Consider the following 19,498-nt stretch of genomic DNA (forward strand, 5'->3'; position numbering starts at 1 on the left):
CAATGAGAAAGAGCAAGGTGCGAGTTTTTGACATTTTTGTGCGGAACGTGAATATTTATTGCCTGAAGTGAGCGCCTTTATTTTGTCATTATTTTTCAGAGAAAGACGTGGATTCAACGCATGGAGAGGACGAGAAGCAAGAGACATTTGATGATCTCCCAGACCATTTGAAGATTGGTCAGGAGTTCACAATGCGCGTGACGGTCCTTCAAGCTTATGGAATTTCCCCCGAATACTCTGACATCTTCACACAGTTCAAGTATGACATAATTTGGCTTATTTTCAAAATTACATTGCTTTGTTCATTAATGAAAAGATTCATTCTGGGATCACAGTTTCATCAATCGAGGTCAAGAGGCTTTCTCCACTGAACCCGTCAAGAACACTGGTCCTGGTCAACAATTGAACTTTTATCACGTACAAAATGTGAGCATACAATCATTCCCAAGTCAAAACAACCCATCGATAATTGAAATCTCTTCCTTAGATTACTGTGCCTGTAACCAAATCATTTGTGGAATACATCAAGAAGCAGCCCATGATCTTCGAACTGTTCGGCCATTATCAACAGCATCCTCTCCACAAAATCTCCACCCAAGAAGGAAACACACCCTCTGTATTGGGCATGCATGGAGGATCCAGCAACACTTCAACAAGTTCGGCCTTTTCCTCCACCACCTCTCCACCTGGATCAGCTTGTGCCACTGACCCGGGAGTGGCTCCACTTTTCCCAGTGCCAACTTCCACAGGGGCTGTTCCACACACCCACCGACCTGCCCCTAGACGAATGTTGCCCGTGCCATCGTTGCCCATTTCCCAACCGGTGAGGAGCTCCAAATCTTGCATTGCCACGGGTGTCGTGGTCCAAGAAACTCCAGAGAGTCATCCCTCCACAGCCGTACACGCCAAGTACGATCTTCTGGTTTGGTTCGAAGTCTTAGAGCTTGGTAAGTAGACTTTGACGATTGGAGACAGTACGGGCATCAATTAAGAAGAGACTCTTTCCACGCCAGCTTCAAGTGGTGAATATGTGCCGGTGTTGGTGGATCACAGCGAGGAGCTGCCTTGTCGAGGACAGTATTTTCTTCACCATGGCTTGCAGAGAAGAATCCGGATAACGGTGGTCCACGATGCCACCCACGATCTCAAATGGCGAGATGTCCGTGAGCTTGTGGTGGGACGCATTAGGTATATAACTTGAAGCCACCATTTGTGGCGCAGACGTTCGGTAACGCACTACTGTTCTTTCATTCATTCATTCCAGAGCCACTCCGGAATCAGATATTGATGATGATTTGGATGGAAGTGTCCTGTCATTGGGATTGTTCTCCGGGGAGTACATTACCACTCCAGGGGATGACCGAACCATGTTCCGCTTTGAGGCAGCTTGGGACTCGTCGCTACACAACTCTCTCTTACTCAATCGGGTCACGCCCTCTGGAGAGACCATTTACATGACTATATCCGCATATCTCGAGGTATTCATATGGCAACGCAGTAGTGATATTAGAATGCCTCTCTAACCTGAATCTACTATTATATTAGCTGGAAAATGCTGGTGGTCCGGCCATAATCACCAAAGACCTGGCAATGATTGTCTATGGTCGGGATGGTCGCCTCGGTCCAAGGATCAAACACCTTTTCCAAGGCACCTTCCGCAATCCTGAAGCTAATAAACTCACCGGTGTATATGAGGTCATCCTCAAAAAAGCCACTGAAGGCAGTCCTGGATTGAAAAGGCGACAACGCAGGGTTCTCGACACCTCCACCACTTACGTTCGAGGGGAAGAAAACCTTCACGGATGGAGTCCACAAGTATAGATAGATAACTAAATCAATATATTTTTTTCGTTTCCGTGATGTCGACTCTTTTTTCCCATTGTTTGTTTAGGGGGATAACCTTATTTTTGAGCATCAATGGGAACTGGAGAAACTTCAGCGAATGACAGAGACGGAGAAAACCCGACACTTTTTGCTCCTTCGCGAAAAACTGGGGATCGACAAACCTCTCTCGTTTTCAAATACGCCTCACAACTTGGACAAATCTGAGAAGGAGGCATGCAATCTGGTGGCAAAGGCTAGTGGTGAAGGCCGCGCCAGTCCTCTGGTCAGGCCTCCTTCCTACGGCAAGGATCCCTATGAACCATGGGATATGACACCCCGGGAACGAGAAATCTCGCAAAAATACCTTCGTCTCTTCACTTACCACATCCACAAGTAAGACTTTATTTGGCATATTTCGCCTTAGGACCTATCCCAATGGTTGTTGTTTTAGGGAGCTTACCACCAAGGGATTGAAGCATTTGGCTACATCTGGAGCGGGAATGGGTTCTTCCACTCTGCAAACCCCTGTAGACCATCCTGACATCAACGTATCGAGCAATGGCTTGGCCGAGTAAGTTGGCAGCTATATTGCATCCCTTGAGATCTCTAATACATGCCCTAATTGAATTGATGGTTTTAGCTTGATGTCCCCCGAGCCCCAACGTCCAAGATCATTGCTATTGGAAAACTTACCTGGTATCTTGGGCAGGCTACCTGGAGCTGTTTCCCCGGGGAGCAGACCAGAATACTCTCCAGGGAAGGTGATCTTTGTACCGGAAGTGGAGGAGATCAGAGTGTCCCCTATTATTTCCAAACGAGGTTCTCTGAACGTCTTGGAGCAAAAGAATAAAGTAAGAGCCTTTGCAAATAAGAGGTCCTTATACAAATGGGTGTTTATCATCCCGATTGTGCGTCCACTAGGTGTGGAAAAAACGTTGGGTGATTGTTCGACGTCCTTACGTGTTCCTGTTCCGTGATGAACGAGATCCTTGTGAGCGTGGCGTGATTAACTTAGCCCAGGCTCACACGGAATACTCTCAAGACCAACAAGCCCTGGTTAAGAACACTTTCAGGTATGGACATGCTATTTTATCAAGAGATTAAGGAGATAATCATGAAGGCATATCATTTTTCAGTATTGTGACCCATAATCAAGGTTTCTTGATCCAAACCCTCAATGACAAGGACCTCCATGATTGGCTTTACGCCATCAACCCACTACTTGCCGGACAAATCAAGTAAGATTCGCATTGTCACCTGGCAAAACAGAAAACTGCAATTAAGTATATCAAGTGATAAGAGACCATTTAAGAATCCGGCTCAAAAAGGCCGCAATTGCAGCTTGATTATGCACAAGCATAAAATGTACTCAGACTAGAAAGAAAAAGATTGTAACTCTCTTGCTACAGATGTAGTTTTTTTTCCATCTAATCTAATATTAAATTTTGGTTGCATGAGCACTGACGAAGCAACAATGATCGATCTTCATTTCAGATCCACGACTGCACGGAACCGCCCCAAAGTGGCCACCCCTGTGGGCGCCATTGGAGGAGGATGAGGAGGGGGTTTGTCCAAGGAAGGCGGAGCGTCTGGCTCTCCTCAAGGCGAATGAGGCTTTTCTTCCTCTGGTCTCCTTCTCAAATCAGCTGTTCTCAATCGACTGAAGACCTGGTCCTCAACTTGGACTTCGGAAGACTTGTGAAGGCCAATGGCGGTGCGATATTGTTTATGTTGAAGTGCGAGACGACAAGCGCCACAATTATCATTAGTTCAATGTTTAACGCCAAGTGATTAACAATTCGTAGAGAAGAAACAAAACGGGCTCATTGTTAAGTTTGTTGACGAGATTCCAATCAATTCGACTACAAAACGGAGGCTAGAGGAATGTTCGCAGCGTTTTTCACATCCAAACCCACATCATCAGTTCCTTGAAGTCTGAGTGTTGCTTGTAAAAAATATTTAATAAACATTCATGTTATAACGTCCACGTCTCACAGAAACGTGACCTTTTTCTTCGGCTTCATGTCTTCCCCGTCAATTTCTTCATCCTCTCCAGAATCCACGTGTCTGGAACGCATTTTGGCAAAGGCTTCCCCAATCTCATGAATAGGAACTTGAAGGACAATGTAGTTCTGGTCCAAGGGTCCATCACGTGCCTTAGTCTAGTAGAAGCATTCCAATTCAGGCGAGTGCACAATCCATTGATGCCTAAAAATCAAACTACTTACGTTGAAAAGCTCCCCATCGAAGTAGACCAATCCAAACTTTTTGGCTTTAGTGAGCGTTCCAGTTAAATTGGGCTGATCGCTCCTCTGAAATTGAAAATGAAGCTTGGTATTTTCGATTGATTACATGCGTTGATGTTGAACAGAAATCATTGCAGACAAGTTTCATCATTGAACAAAAAAAAAAGATTGCCTTTTTAGTCGCAACATTTCCCTTTTCTAAGTCGCGAAAAAATGCGAGAAAAGTTGGGAAAACTAAAAACAGTTGCCGACACTTAAAAAAAAGTTGTAAAAATGTGCAAACCAGCTGTAAATGTGCAAAAAAAAAGCAAGTTGCAATAATGAAAAAAAGAAATCTTTCCTTTGGGGAAAGGCTTTTTAATCCCTTTGTTGCAATTTTATCTGTTACAAAACCTAGGCCTCCAAGTGTATTTACTAGGCAATCCATGAAGTTTACGAGAAATTAACGTTGATTTCTTCCAATGTTCGACATTAGGACACGTTTTCAATTGATACAGATGTCACGGAAAACAATTGATTCGCTTCTGGAGCCTACTGTTTTTGTTTCTGAGGGCGCTTCGTTCACAAAATAATTTTAGCAAAAAATAACAAACCCAATCCGGCAGACGTAGCTCAACTGCATGCGCTATTTTTTATAGACTTTCCAACAATGAAAACAGTTTAATTTGATATTGATATTTGTTAGTAGACCAAATATTGTAGAAAGTTTGTAAAACAGCAACTAGACGAATCATAGTTTTTCATTTTAATTTTACCAAAGATTGCATCCTTTGCCGCCGTTACATTCAGTGAAAACCCAAACCAAAGTAAATTGCTAAAAGATGTATCCTTCATCTGATCATGCTCGACAGAGGTAAAAAATAAGCTCCCAAACAAGGAACAACAAGAAAAAAAGGAAGCAGATAGGGACCCAGATGACAACAAAAGGGCAAAAAACCGTCCCAATATGTGAAAAATAATCAGAAAAATGCCGAAAAACGAGGAAATTTGACACAAACACAGATAAAAATGCAGCAAATAAGCTAAAATGTTAGAAAGTAAGCAAAACTCGATATCGATTGATCAAAAAGAAACTGACTCAGGGATATAATAAGCGATATTTGTTCGTCCATCTCGTGTTAACAATAATTGACGCCTTACCGTACTTTTCAATGGCTTTGTTTTCAGGGGTAAATTGAAAAACCATTACAATAATGACCCAGCAGTATTCAGCTTACTTGCAACAACTCCTCATAAGCAATTGAGGCGGTTCCATCCTCATATTGTTCTCCAACGCGATGAATGGTTTCACAAAGGACTTCCACACTGGTTTTACCACTCTCTTGTGGCGATCTCCAGCTGATCTTTCTAATTGGTTGGGACTCCTTGATTGTGTTCTGCCAGATCTTCTCCTTGGCCTTGCCTGACTTGTTCAAAGGTCGGATCAGATCTTGGGCACGCATGAGCTCCTCGTCTCGAACTTGATTTTGCCAATAATCTGGAAACATGTGAAAAGGTCAACCCAAGAAATTCACATTGTAGACAGAAGCTTGAACCAATCCGCACCTTTCTTCTCTCTTAAAAGAGTCTCATTTAATCGTCTGTTATATTTATCCAACCATCCGGGGTTATTGCTGGGTATCTGAGATTGAGACTTTGGACAATCTGCATTCTGCGTGGCATCTTTCCAGAAATTGGACATTTCGGAGATTCTTTTGGAAAAACACACAATTATTTACCCATTTATGTAGAATGGGACCTTGCTTTGAGTGTTTACCTATCCAAGGCAACTTGTTTGTCCAGATGTCGATCCAGACGTTTTTTCAATAGCTCTTCATCGTCGGTTTTCTCAAAATACTCAATCCTCCCATCGATTTTCGCTACATTTCGACTGGGGGCTGAAAGACTCTTGGCAGCATTGGAACGGGTCTCATCCGTGACCTGGCTCCAAAACCCCGATTTCCCTTGGACATTCGAATGAGTCACTGGCAAGGAGCTCTTAGCCACTTTGGACTTGCCCGCGTTGGAGAGATATTGCGATGCCAAATCTTGAATGGAAAACGGCGTGGATTCGAAACTTGTGGACTTACTCGTGATATTCTGATCCTCTTGGGCCACTTTGGACCAATAATCGGTCAAAGGCTTCTGTTCTTGGATGGCAGACATGCTTAGTTTGAGGTGAAAGACTGATTGGATCGGAATATCGTTTCGAGTGCAACGCCGAGATCTGGAACGACTTTCTCGCTTGCACTCGTGGCATTTGCGTTTATTTGGAGACCTTGGGGATGAACTTTAGAATTATTTCCAAGCCCACCTTGATGTTGACTTTCCCCCGTCTCTGTGGAAGAATTCAGGGATCTCGGGCAAGACTTTGACGTAGTTCGTGACGAGTTATGGATATTTCATGATTTTCAACGAACACTCAAAAGATGCAATTTCTAGATTCAAGCATACTAGTGGAGATTTTCGATCCAAGTAAAAATTGCAATATTTGCTCACTAGCAATGAGCATTTGCGTTCTAAGCTTCCCAACGTGTTTTAACAATTTAGGTAATCGTATTTGCTCCGAAAGCGTTTTATAACTTTGGCGTGTATACTGCCAATGATAAGTAAGGTGAAGATTTTAATCCCGGACCGCTGAAATAAGATTACCCTGATTGAATATCGCAATCAGTAATATCAACAATCAAACAAACAAGAGACAAATTTACCACAGGGTGTTTGAACAAATCGTCGTACTTCTTCCTTCAAATATGAACATACCTCCAACATTTTTCGCCCTTTATGACCGCTTTTCAGGGGGCATTATTTGCTCTGGCACATTTCTTCATAATTGTTTGACATAAAGATGACTAAGGAGCGTCAAAATATATTCATTAGAGCGAGGATCACGCTCAAATAGGGTCCAAATTCTCCGTAAGGGGCGCCACTGTGCAGGACTGAAATACAAAGATCAAATCACTGTCACACGACTAACAAGCAATAGTATCTGGTAAAAACATTCACACACTTTCCAAATGAAAATATTGTTCATTTGCCATGTGGCATATCTACAATTTTGTTGTTTCAACCATACTCAGTCCTTCCCAGTGGCGCCCCTTACGGATAATCTGGACCCCATCTGAAGCACTCCTCCATGATTATAACAATAAACCAACCATTTTCAACTTTGGTTGAATCTGTTCCATTTCTCACTGTCCCCAGGAAAGTATAGAACTCTAATTATGGTAATTTTAGTTCCACAGCACGTAATTATTTATCATTGCTGAAACACCTTGTATTGAAAATTTTAAATTCGTTCATCGCACAACATTTTTCATAGAGTCATTCGTTTGGGAGCCCAATGATTGTGCACGTGGCGTCACCTTAATGAACCGTCAAGGGAATCGGACATACCACTAACTGTCAATCTTCCCACGATTGTCATTTAAAACTCAACCCATAGTTTGATACAACGATCGATTTTAAAAGGGATGGCGGCACACTCCTTGGGGAAATCAGAAGAGGGAGGGAGACTGGGATTTTTCACCATACTGAGAGTTGAACCATGTTCGTGTCATTCAGTTGGCGTCAATACTGCGTCGATATAGGTTTCGCTCAGTAATTGAATGTTAGTGACCAGAGAAAGGTATGTGCCATCCTCCTTCCAAATTCAGACTCAAAGTGAACAATGAAGGTGTGGAAATTAGTGCTGCTTTTATCATTTTCAATCGGACACATCCAATGTGGTTGTCCCTGTGTTGAAGGTGGGACATGTCAGATCCCATATGGACGTCATCCCTTGGACATCCTTTACTTTGGGATCCATCCTCATTGCGAGGATGTCCGCAAAGTGCGTTGCTGTGATCGTTCCGGGATTCGTGCTTACTTTGTTGAAAACGAGGAGGATCTGTTCCATCCCAAATTGACGCCCAAAGTGGATAACACGCGGGAATGTGGGTGTATTCCCAAAGGTGCCTGTCAACCTCTAAATGTTGTACCAGATCCGACTTGTTCCGGATCATTCGAAAAGTGCTGTCTACCACGGAACCAGTTGGTCCAATTGTCTACCAACCGAGCTCAGCGGCGACCCAAAACCATCGTAAATAAGCCAACGCCAGTGTATGATCCATATGCATCCAAGACCAGGTCCAAGAAAGAGATCATGTTTGATTCCATTGTATCATGTGTGCCTATCCAGGAATGTGAGCATCCTTTTGAAGATGACAACCATGTCTGGAAGGAATTGGGCATCACTGAAGGTTGTCCCCAAGATGATTACGTCCGTTGTGTCCATAACGATACGCATATCAGCAATTCGTTTCCTGAAGACCGAGAGATTGAGGACATTTTGAAGACGTTTGGAATAGCTCCTCAGGCTCCTGGGGTTCATTTGGGCCCGGATGGTACGTTGGTCATCCATGGTGGATCCCCTATTGTGGTTGTGGATGCGGCCGATCCAACCGCTCAAGAACCCTTGATTTTAACCGATGACCACAATGCCCACCCTTCCCAACTTGAGTACTTTCATCATGTGCACGACAATGGAACGTTTGTTCCCAACTTTGACCGGATTGCCCAGATCCTAAATGCATTGTCTGCTAATGAATCCCAACCATACGAAGACATTGAAGCCCTGGACTATGAAGAGACTCCAGCGTCGGAAAATGAGTCGGATGACGAGTTCTTTAATGACGTTTTTTCGAAACTGTTCGATGTCAAAGACATTGTTGAAACAACGGTTCAGCCATTTGTTGAAAGTGAAACCGAGCCTCTTGTGGAACATCAGACGGAATATTATGAAGAACTTCAGACAGAACCTTACCTAGAGAATCAGACGGAATATTACGAAGAACTTCATACAGAACATTACGTAGAGCGCACGACGGAATACTATGAGGAACAACGTACGGAACCTTATGAGGAACACGAAACCTACGAGAGCTTGACTGCAGATTTTCATACGGAACCTCACCTCGAATCTCCCCTTGATCCCATTGATTATGAAGTGGTCAACTATGTGGAGGAGATCCAGGAGTTATTGAAGAGTGACGAAGCGTCCAGAAAGGAAAACCAAGAAGTCGTTGAAGAGTTTGTGGACAAAATCAAGGCTATAATCTATTTCATTCTTGAAAAGGAAGACACTCAAATTCTTCTGCGCCGGGACAACGATGATAAAACTCAAAGATATGATGTGTCCAAAGGAAATGCGTTGGAGCTCCTTAACATTTTGAATTCGTTTCAAAGAAACCGAAAGTAGCCTCTGAAAATTGCCTCTGATGATAGTTCTGTGAAAATAAGAATACCGTGTCATGAATTTCGAAAATATTACTTTTGAGTGTACCAAGTGATATGCAGAAATATATAGAAGCCAAGACTACGTGAACAACTTATGATTGTAGAAAATGACTTTGTACATTAGGCTTAGTTAGCTTTATACATTTTTTCCTCTTTCTCATGGCACAACAGCAATTAATGTAAATTTAATCAATATTGTCAATATAAACTTTCATATCATTAAAGTTTAAGATTATAAAGAGGGCATTTTTGAAACAAATGAAGCATGTGGAACAAATCTTCTGTGGATGACTCATGCTTCTGTATTGACTAGTTAAACTTTGCCTCTCTCGATAATTTCGCAATAGGCTGACAATTCCACACGGAACCTCGCTTAGGATTAAATTTAGTTCTGATGCTTTCTTCCTTGGGGTAATACATTAACGGATCCGTCTTAAGGAATTGAAGTAAATTTGGATAAATAGACCCCACTTCAGATGGAAGTGCAAAAAGATACCTAGATTCATAACAGGGTTATTATGACAAATGGATATGACACTTTCGCAGAGCCAAGAAACAATTTTCTGCATTCCATTTTCGGCCGAAAGAGTTGCTTGCCTAATTTTCTCTCAAGATTGGAAAAAAGAAAAATTCTTTATTGTGATAAATAAAAAAAAATGAATTAGTTTTGGTAGAAAACACGTTATCTCATAAAACTAAATGAAATGAAACAGCGCACATTGTCCTTAACAAATACATTTCAGCCTTAAATTCATAACATTCATTCGCATCCAGTAATTGTGGCTAGTATTAAAAAAGGGGGAAGATTAAGGGGGAGAGAAGTCGCTCCTTAGTAACAATAGGCCCATTTCTCTCACTTAGAACATTGCGAAGGTGTTTGAAAAGATCATGGAGTTCAAACTTGTAGAGTTTCTTGTAGCCCATGATGCCCTTTCTCCTTGCCAGCATGGGTTCCGAGCAATATTTTAGCACGGTTACCCAACTGATTGTGCATTTAAAGCAGGTCATTGAGGGAATAGAGAGACATGAGTCAGTTGATGTTGTTAATCTTGATTTTGCCAAGGCCTTTGATATAGTAGGTCATGGCCTTTGCTGAATAGACTTCATGATATTGGGATCCAAGGCAAGGTTCACAATTGGATACGAACCTTCACTCGGGATAGGAAGCAAATTGTTAAGGTTGAGGGATCCCTTAGTGACATACATTATGTCAAGTCGGGTGTTCCCCAGGGCTCCATCTTAGGGCCCCTCCTTTTTATAATATTCGTTGCCCCGCTTCAAAAGCTTGGAATTACTGCCAGTCTCTCTTCTTATGCTGACAATACAAAGTTAGTTTCTGGAAGGAATGGCCAAGATTAACACTACTTACCCTTGCAAAGGACCTAGAAATGATCTATTCTTGGGTTACTGAGAGTAATACGGCCCCCAAAGGTATCAAATTCCGCTCAATGACCTTCGGGTCAAGTCCTTTAAATACTCCACTCGTAGATAATGGAGGTAAAGATATTGAGCAGGTCTCATCAATCAAAAATTTAGGTGTAGTCCTCCAAAATAATAGAAAGTTCAATGAGCATATCCAGTTGAAGGTTTGTCAAATGTGTGGTTGGATCTGATACTGTACGGCTCAGTAGTTTTGATATAGTATATCATATAGTTTTGGGAGAGGCTAGAAAATTTAGGATTGTTCAGTGTTCAGAGAAGGTACGAAAGGTATCTGATACTGTACGTCTTCATAAGGATCCATGAGCTTTGTCCCAACCCTGGATTCAGGTTCAATTCTAGTGACCGTAGAGAACGTTTTGAGAGCACCTTCAAGCCCTCGAGAATCCAGGCTAGTTCGAACAATGAAGTCCAACTCTCTTCTGTCTCGCGCTCCTTCATTGTTTAATTTGCTTCCCTCTAATATTCGTAGGGAATACGTAGGCCTTGTTGATCCGGTAGCATTTTTCAAGTCAGACTTGGACCAATTTTTAGATGGCATTCCAGACTCGAAGTGCCAGTGCAATACTGAAGTAAAGTTGGATAGAAAGATGATAAAAATATGTAAATAAATGAATAAATGAAGAGACTAATGAAATTACAGAACTCAGTTTAAATGGGAAATATCTAAATGGTATTTACTCCAAAACAAGGTAGAACATCCAGAACACTTTTTAGGGTGCACAATAAAAATTGTTTAATCTTAGCTACATGTTTCATACATAAACTTGATCTTCCCTGTGACTTTGCCATCCACTTTTCAGTTGTTGTACACGTTCTAAACCATTGCTCTGTAAAGCTTCAGAAGCTTGATCAAGGGAGTGGCTGGATGTCCCGTGCGACCTAGATCAAGAGTCACATCCAGGCATCCTTGTTTCAAGAATGACACTCATTGTTTGTGGGCTATTTGGAAATAACTAAAGAATTAGGTCTACCAGCCTTAACTTCAACATATTTCAAGATGCCTGCCTGCTCATTTCGTCGATATGTGTGTTGTTGAAAATGATGTAAATTTAACTAATCGGCCCTGTACAGTTGATATTCATTTTGCCTTTTTTAGTATGTCCTTTACCTCGCAAGTTTCAAATTTTAGGGGGTCATTTTTTGTTCACTTGTCATTGAGTGAGTAAGTGCTCAACAAATCAGCATAGTTGGAGACTTAGTACTTCAAAGTTTACAAGGAATTCAGATCAAGATAAAGAATGTGGCATTGGAAACAGTACAAATTTCCCGGGGCAAAACAAAGGTGCAAAACAATCTCGACTCCTATAAGCATTCAAATTCAGCATTCTAAAAAAAATTCTGTCAAGCTTCAATATCAATTCGCATCAACATAGCATTTTGACATGAAAACTTCAAGTTTTTGGACTGTCTGAAACAAATCACGCATTGATTCAGAGAATTGGGTCTACGAACATGGAACATTGTTCATCTAAATTTTAGGAAAAGTAACTGTAACCAGTAACGCAATTACATTTTATGTCGCATAATGGTTGTGTAATGAATTACTCATTTTTTCCAAAGTAATTGTGACTGTAATCCGTTCCTTTTACTGAGAAACGACTGACACCGTGACTTTTTGTAGTTCTTTTAGGTATGTTTTGAAATTTGGTTACATTTTAGAGTGGGACATTTGAATAAAAATAAGCACATTTCAATCAGTTCTTATTCTCATGGTCAAGTAGGGTTTCCAAATTCAAGTTCATACCGAAAAAGTCAAATTAATTGTTATAATGTATGATCATTCAAACATCACATTTCTGCAGGGGACATCAATTTCCAGACACCTTGTAGAGAGACAACTACTTCTGATGTATTTTAGGAAATGCTTCTCAAGCTTACTTTTAACGTTTGCTTCATAGGCACATGAACCTTAAATCAGAAGAGGGGTAAATGTTTGAATATCATTGACGAAGTCAAACCCATTTTATTCATTAGCAGTCAGATAAACCTAATACTCGATCTCAAAATACACCAACAAACGAATTCCTTTAACACTTCGAAGTGAGATTGCTAGTCGATATGTTCCTGACTTTCATCAAATTGTATTAGTGTTTTCATGACTAAAATCGTCACCAAAAAATGAGCTTCTTCTTGTGCTTGCATAATACCCAAAATCGCAATCCAAAGTCTTGTTTCTGGACTTACATGAGCGTATTTGTAAACACCACGTCTTGTAAATTGAAGAAAAATAGATGCCACAGTTTGAGATATTAGATAGATTGTTTTGAATTTTCCTCAATTGAAAACTGCGGTTTATTGATTTGGTCAAGCCAGAAAAACAATTTAAAAGGATGTACATATCTCTGAGGAAAAATTCAAAGTCGGTTCAAATTTCCGACCAAAAAAAAGAAGATCTTTTAGACTGGCCACATCCATTGCTATCGTTAACTGTCAACCACTCTGTGTAGTCAGCAAGAATCAGAATTACCGAATAGCACTCTTCACGTCCCTCAATCATTGGCTGATGTGAGAAATATTTCATAAACCCCGATATCTTGTAATGAATAAATAACTACCTCCATAATTTCTGATGGATTTGCTGGATGACTTTTTGATTCTCAAAGTATACGTCGCCATTTCTGGTTTACTGATCATGTTTCTGTATTAGTACAACCGATGACACAATTGTCCACTTGGTCAATTACGATCGCTTCTAAAATAATGCAAATTTATATACCGAACATACCACACATAGTCGGTCCAGAAATGATGGCAATATTTTCGCCAAGGAACTCATTACTCGGAATTCAAGTATTTCATTAGCAAATACTTTAAATACACTTCCGGCAACTGTCCATGGTAATATTCTATCCAAAAAAAGTTTGCCCATGCAAGAATATTTTTGTCCTCGCATGATATAGTACATGATTTGAAGAATGAAAAAAAAAACAAAAAGTCGGCCAATTCTGAACATTGGTCTCCTCTTGGCTTTGAAAAGTAATTTTCCAACTTCCCGTGTGCAGGAAATCGAAAGGCAATACAGAAATTAGACACCAACAAAATCTTCTCATCAACTCCTGAGCAGCTTCGACAAGAGCACTGAACTCAACGAGGAGTCTTCTCGATCATGTGCATTACTGTTCGAATGATTCTTTTTTCCCGTGTGCTTCCATTTTTAAACGCGATCACCACCAACCCACCAACCAACCACCAACTAAGATTGGTTCGCTCCTCGTTTGACGTGAGCTGAAGCGTGTCTCTGTACGAGCCCTCAGTCAAGACTAAATGTATGGTGAGTGCGTGTGTGTGAAAAGATCCACAACCAGCAAGCCGTTCGAACTTCGGATGCCGTCAGGGGTACGACTTTTCGCCATCCTCCAGTACGTGTGTAGCCAGTTCAGTTGACGTTTCTGTTCAATGGAGTGAAGACGTGCGAAATTCATCTCTTTCTCTCTCGGTGAAGAGCCACCCTCTCGGAAACCCCAGAAAAAAAGGTGACAACTGTAAAGTGTATCTGGTGCTTGGAGAAACGAATCCAAGTGTGACCGGAAAGGAAAGGAAGTCCCAAGTGCACAGTGAGATGACAACAACGATATTGTGACTGCGTGGGCCAAGTTCAGTGCAGTGCACGAGAAGGCTCAAGAGCGAGGTAAGAGAAGACCAAAAAATAGATGAGGCCTTCTCCATTCTTGAAGACGGCGCACAATACTCGATTTTTTGTTGTTTGGCACGCGAGTATGAGAGCAAAGTTACGCTATAATTCGTCATTGGGCTCAATCATTTGGTGACGGATGATATCAGAAATCACTTCAAGTCGAGAACATATGGCAAACAATGGCTCTTTATTTCCAACTCGGCACTTGCTCTCAATGAAAATCAACTCCTCCGTCCTTTCGATTAAGAGTGCCTCACCTGATCTTCTGGGTGCAACATTGTTACTTTGAACCTCAAACTGTTTCAGTTTCAAGGAGAAATCTGGAAACTTGACGCCTGCTTGCATCCTGAAATGGGGTCTTTAATGCAGTTGTCACCTTCTCTCGAAAAATAATCCAATGTTCACTTTTGAGGCTTTAAAATGGGGACCAAGTGCAATCTAGATTCGTTCCTTTTAGGTCCAACCTAGGGCGATCTGTTCATTCAGGGCAGGAACATTGTTTTTGGCTGATTTGGTCGCTATGCTCTTTCTTCCACGATTTGGGTCCCGAACTTATTAAGATTATGCCTTTGTTTAGGCAAGGAAGTCATTTCGAGGTCGGTGCCCATCATCATAAACATCAACCAACCTAACTTGGACTTGTCCTTCCCTCTTTCCTGCCCTGGAACTGTTTGCAAAGCCAAACTTTGCTGAGGGTAAAAGTTATTTATGGGCAAGTACAACTGCTGTTTGGACTTCTGAAACATATCTGCTAATTCCTCTGGACAATTCCCTGAGGCAATTCACATTTCTGAGCAACTACCAAATGCGAAGCGAGCCTTTCGAAAGCTGATGAAGCCAGTTTCTACCCAAAAATACAACGCTATAAAAACACTCGCATGTAGTGATGCGATCATAATCAGCAAGTACACGCCGGGCTTGTCACAAACGCGTAAATAAATGTAAGGGTTGCTTAAGGAAACATGGAAAAGAGGCCAGGTTACTCACATCCATTTTTATTCATCTCAAACTGTTGACTCTATTTTTCCAATGAGTTAGCAAGCAAGATAGGAGCCTTTGGAGGATGAATCATCAGAAAGAGTGCACTAGAATCAACAAACACTGGCCACACAAAGTGGTGGTGGTAGTAGCTTTTGTGTGTGTGACTATTCTATTCAACACTGGTTCAAGCAAGTGTAAAATTGAATCTAGCCATGACTCTCAAGATCAATATGGAGGTCAGAATAATGGAGTTTCTCTCACTTGCTTTACGCCAAAGCACCGTTTACGACTATTTCTAGAGTGTCTAATTTGTATTTAATGGTAATTCCTAGGGAATTTGATCAAGCCTAGCACCAACAAGATGAGCTTTGGTTCATGGTGGTATCTCTCAAGTTCATCTATATTCAAATTCGAAGAGGTGTTAAAAGAAACTGGCGAATCATTGTGGATTCACCGACTATGATGATGATGAGGATGATGACAGTTTCCAACAGCTGCCACATGAATTCAAACCTAAACCCTATTCTTCGAAAATTGGGATGTTTGCGCTTGCATTCATGAAGATGGAGGGAAACGGGAGTTTGAGCAATTCTGATGGCTCTTTTTGCACCACCTTCATTGCTTGTGACATTTGGAAATGGATTCGAACACCAGTTGTTGATCATGGATTCATGATGGATTGAGGTTTGGGGGGATTTTCCAGTGGGCCTTTGCAATCTGATAATCATGCCCTTGTGACTCCTGAAATCAATGCCCCTGATTTTGACATTGGCAAATAACTATTGTCACTTCCTTCCTGCCAAGGTGCACTATTCATCGAAGTCACAATAAAATCCCCTAACTGCATTTGGATCATCAATCAACCAAGTCTTGATAGCAATCCTAAAGCAAGATATTTTTTGCTGCACCTGAGCAGAATTTAAGAAACAATCACAACCCTTGTTTGAAACCCATTCCATTAACTAACTGGGAGCTCCGATCCAAATCCGCATCCCTGACTCTATTCTCAAGTTGCACCTGATTGAATTGATTCATATGAAAAGTTTACTGACATTCCATTCCGGAAGGTGTTGCTGAAGTTGCAGATTAATATGCCCATGTATATTCTCATCAGGTAAAGGATCATTGAGACAAGAACGTCCATGGTTAGATGAAAACAAGTTGCCCCAAGACTGCAAAGTGTCTCAATTTATTTTCCGCTTTCGTCGCACTTTTGGAGGAACTCGACCGAAACATTTTATTACATGACTTCCTACTTGGCTCAATTCTTCATTATCATGGGCAATACACTAGATCATCTCTGTAGAATATTTGCAAGTCTAAGGGCTGCCAAATATCATCATCTTGTTCAAGCAGTGTTTGCAAGAATTTTGGAGGCCCCCAAAAATGGGTCTGCCAGTTTGAATTCGAGATTGTAATTGATTAGCTCCAGGCCATGGATTGGAATGACGATTGGGTGAATAAAGAAATTACGAATCTGGAAGTGCTCCCAGGTCTTCCTGGTTAGACATTAGTCTCATATTCAATGGCTTTGCCCGAAGGAATGTGACGAATATTGCCATTGAATAATGTCCCAAGAAGATGCCAACTTGTGGTCAAGTCTTTTTATCTCCCCTCAAGCCCAATAAGAACACACTAATTGCACGGGAAAGTGTTGAGGTGCCTAGAATTACTTTTCACATAGGAGTTCACAAAAACTGTTGAAGTCCATGCAGGTTCGAGAATCTCTTTTAGAACTCCTCTTGTCTGACAGCTCAATAATTTGACATCTCGTTCCAAATCAAGAGACATTACAATGGACTGGGATTAAATACCTAAATCATAGACTTGTAGATCTGAAATGAGTTATGGAGTAAGTTTTTCATGACGCATGACGAGGATAAAGTAAAGAAAAAAAAAGGATCTCACCTTGCCGGAAACATCTCATTTTCAACATGGATACTTGACGTCTTCCATTGAGTCTATTCCCAAAGAGGAAGCGTCATATTGCTCAATTGCTCAAAGAAGAAATATTCGAGCGCCCAACTCCAACAAGACGGGCAATTCCTTTATTCAAGCAGAATAGTTCATTTCACATTAATGCCACAAGTTGGTCTTTTTATGTCCTCTTTTCCATGTTGTATTGAGTTCGTCTAAGACCGACAGATCTTTCTGAGGGCTCTTTAAATTTGCCGAGCTAGCTTGAAACACCCTTTAAACAGGCAAGATCAGTTTTAGGGCCCATCAATAATGAGCTCGCGTGCGTTATGAGGCGAGGGTGCTCTGAGACCATTTCCCCTCGGGTTGGAGAGATTCCAATCTAGAGGTCATCCAGACACTTAATTCCACACATTCTCGAGGAAAACGTGAAAAGCATCACACTTCCATTGCAATATATATCGCAACAACCGTGCCACATGGGATTGCTAAGCTAAGACTAAGTTACTATTCTGGCCCATTTCTCGGGGAAGTGAGAAGATCACATTCTTTCGTTCTCCAAGACATACCGGGGTCGGTCAAAAATGTGAGACAGCTGAAAAAGGGTTGAGTAATAATAGACTCTTTTGAAGAAGATTGCTTACGTAGATATGAATTGACTACCTCAGCTCTTTCTTATGGAGGTCATCGGGAGTATTTTTTGATAATACGTCATCCATTTTAAAGTTAGGAAAAAAGCTTTAGTAATATGATTACTCATGGTTGGTGGGTGCAAATCCTAAATGAATAATTGTTACAACAAAGGTTTGGACGTGAGTATGACCAAAGGCAACAAAAAGTGTCTTCCTCCAGATCTAAATCTATAAATGTAAATAGTCACCTAGGCGTTTCCTGCGAAATTTTCGAGAAAGGGACCAATATTGGCCATGTATTACATTCAAAAGATGCACCTCTGAAGGCCAAGGTCAATTCAAGGCAATCATTGATCTCGGATTCGAAAGTTCAACTTCGTGAAAGTCCAAAGTATCCAGCCAGACATATACTCATCATCCAGATGGATGATATGTTGTTTAAAGAAATGGATTCCTTCTCATTTGTTTTCGTCTTGTATAATCTGTTCGTAAACCACAACATGGCCGATCGATGTGCAATAAATCGAATGGGCGTGTTACCTGGTGCCAAACCCGACAAGATCTATTTGATCAACTCTTTCGTGGCTGGCCTAGAAGAAAGTCTTTAGTAATGGCGGCCAATTACAATATTCTCTGTGATATCGAATATTGAAGTGAGCACCATCCTCTTGTTCCAGTGGCCAACAGAGTCAGTTAGAATGGCCAGCACGCAGCAACGTAATTATGGCCATGAAACAGCAATAATGAGACATTTCAGACACAAAAGCGAAGGAGGCGCACAAAATCATCTCGCAAGAATTTCCCGGCGCAAGAAAGAAATTGAGGGTTTCGAATAACAGTCCACAACGACAACCGGATGATACCACCCGTGAGAAGTTGGAGAAGTTTCCTGGGCAATAAAACGGCAATAAATAACCGTTGATGGGTTAAGAACCGAAGAGCTCTTCAGAATGGGATTGTATAATCGTCATATCTGGAATGGACATGCATCCATGCGCCAGGAACATGCACTTCCTCTCAATATTTCGTTCGTTCGTGGTCAAGAGAAATTTGTCGGAACTATTTTGAGACCACTCAATTGAATGAAAACGGCATCCCTGTCCAAATTTGCAACACCAGATGTGGCACAAGTCGAGAAAAACCTCGTTTCTGTCTTTCTCCGAGATCCCAGGACCTTATCTAAGTTGGCATCTAAGATTGGAGACCATGTTAACCGAAGGGAAGAACCATTACTATTATGCTCGACATTGGCATTAGTGGCAAAGAATAGAGATCACTCACTATTTGTACCTTTCAAGGGCATTTGAACCAGAACGTTTGCCCTCCTTGACATAACATAAGAGGAAATAAATGGAAAAAAACCAAGCCTGGGAAAATCAAACCATCCAAATTCGGATTTGGACTTGACTTTGCTGTCCAGTCCAGTTAGTTAGTTACGCTTAAATCGCTATTTGAATTGTTGACAAGCCTTCAGTGGATGTTCAACCAAACGGCCGGCGAGTCCTTCAATTTCAATGTTGATGGTGGTGGGAAATCAAATTCAAATAACGAGCTCAATCAAGGCA

At 41.3% G+C, this 19,498-nt stretch overlaps 2 protein-coding genes across 4 annotated transcripts in view; one reads left to right on the top strand and one right to left on the bottom strand.

Annotated features, from left to right (window-relative positions):
- Nucleotides 1-3,815, top strand: part of LOC131882101 (kinesin-like protein unc-104) — a 10,980-nt gene extending 7,165 nt beyond the window's left edge. For all 3 annotated transcript variants that reach the window (XM_059229143.1, XM_059229145.1, XM_059229146.1), the window contains 12 exons: nt 100-259; nt 336-426; nt 488-947; nt 1,014-1,188; nt 1,265-1,478; nt 1,546-1,815; nt 1,892-2,217; nt 2,276-2,395; nt 2,465-2,675; nt 2,746-2,897; nt 2,961-3,062; nt 3,319-3,815. In XM_059229143.1, coding sequence (XP_059085126.1) covers nt 100-259; nt 336-426; nt 488-947; nt 1,014-1,188; nt 1,265-1,478; nt 1,546-1,815; nt 1,892-2,217; nt 2,276-2,395; nt 2,465-2,675; nt 2,746-2,897; nt 2,961-3,062; nt 3,319-3,382 — 2,345 coding nt within the window. In that variant the 3' untranslated portion in view covers nt 3,383-3,815. The remainder of the gene's footprint in view (nt 1-99; nt 260-335; nt 427-487; nt 948-1,013; nt 1,189-1,264; nt 1,479-1,545; nt 1,816-1,891; nt 2,218-2,275; nt 2,396-2,464; nt 2,676-2,745; nt 2,898-2,960; nt 3,063-3,318) is intronic.
- On the bottom strand, nt 3,767-6,526 carry LOC131882110 (uncharacterized). Its single transcript, XM_059229166.1, has 5 exons — nt 5,827-6,526; nt 5,616-5,761; nt 5,288-5,547; nt 4,053-4,136; nt 3,767-3,986 (listed from the first exon to the last, which is right to left on the bottom strand). The coding sequence occupies exons 1-5, from the start codon at nt 6,213-6,215 to the stop codon at nt 3,816-3,818; spliced, it is 1,050 nt and encodes a 349-aa protein (XP_059085149.1). The 5' UTR covers nt 6,216-6,526; the 3' UTR covers nt 3,767-3,815.
- Between the last annotated feature and the right edge of the window lie 12,972 nt (nt 6,527-19,498).

This window comes from Tigriopus californicus, chromosome 6, assembly GCF_007210705.1.
Source record: "Tigriopus californicus strain San Diego chromosome 6, Tcal_SD_v2.1, whole genome shotgun sequence".
In the NCBI taxonomy this organism is placed as follows: Eukaryota; Metazoa; Arthropoda; class Copepoda; order Harpacticoida; family Harpacticidae; genus Tigriopus; species Tigriopus californicus.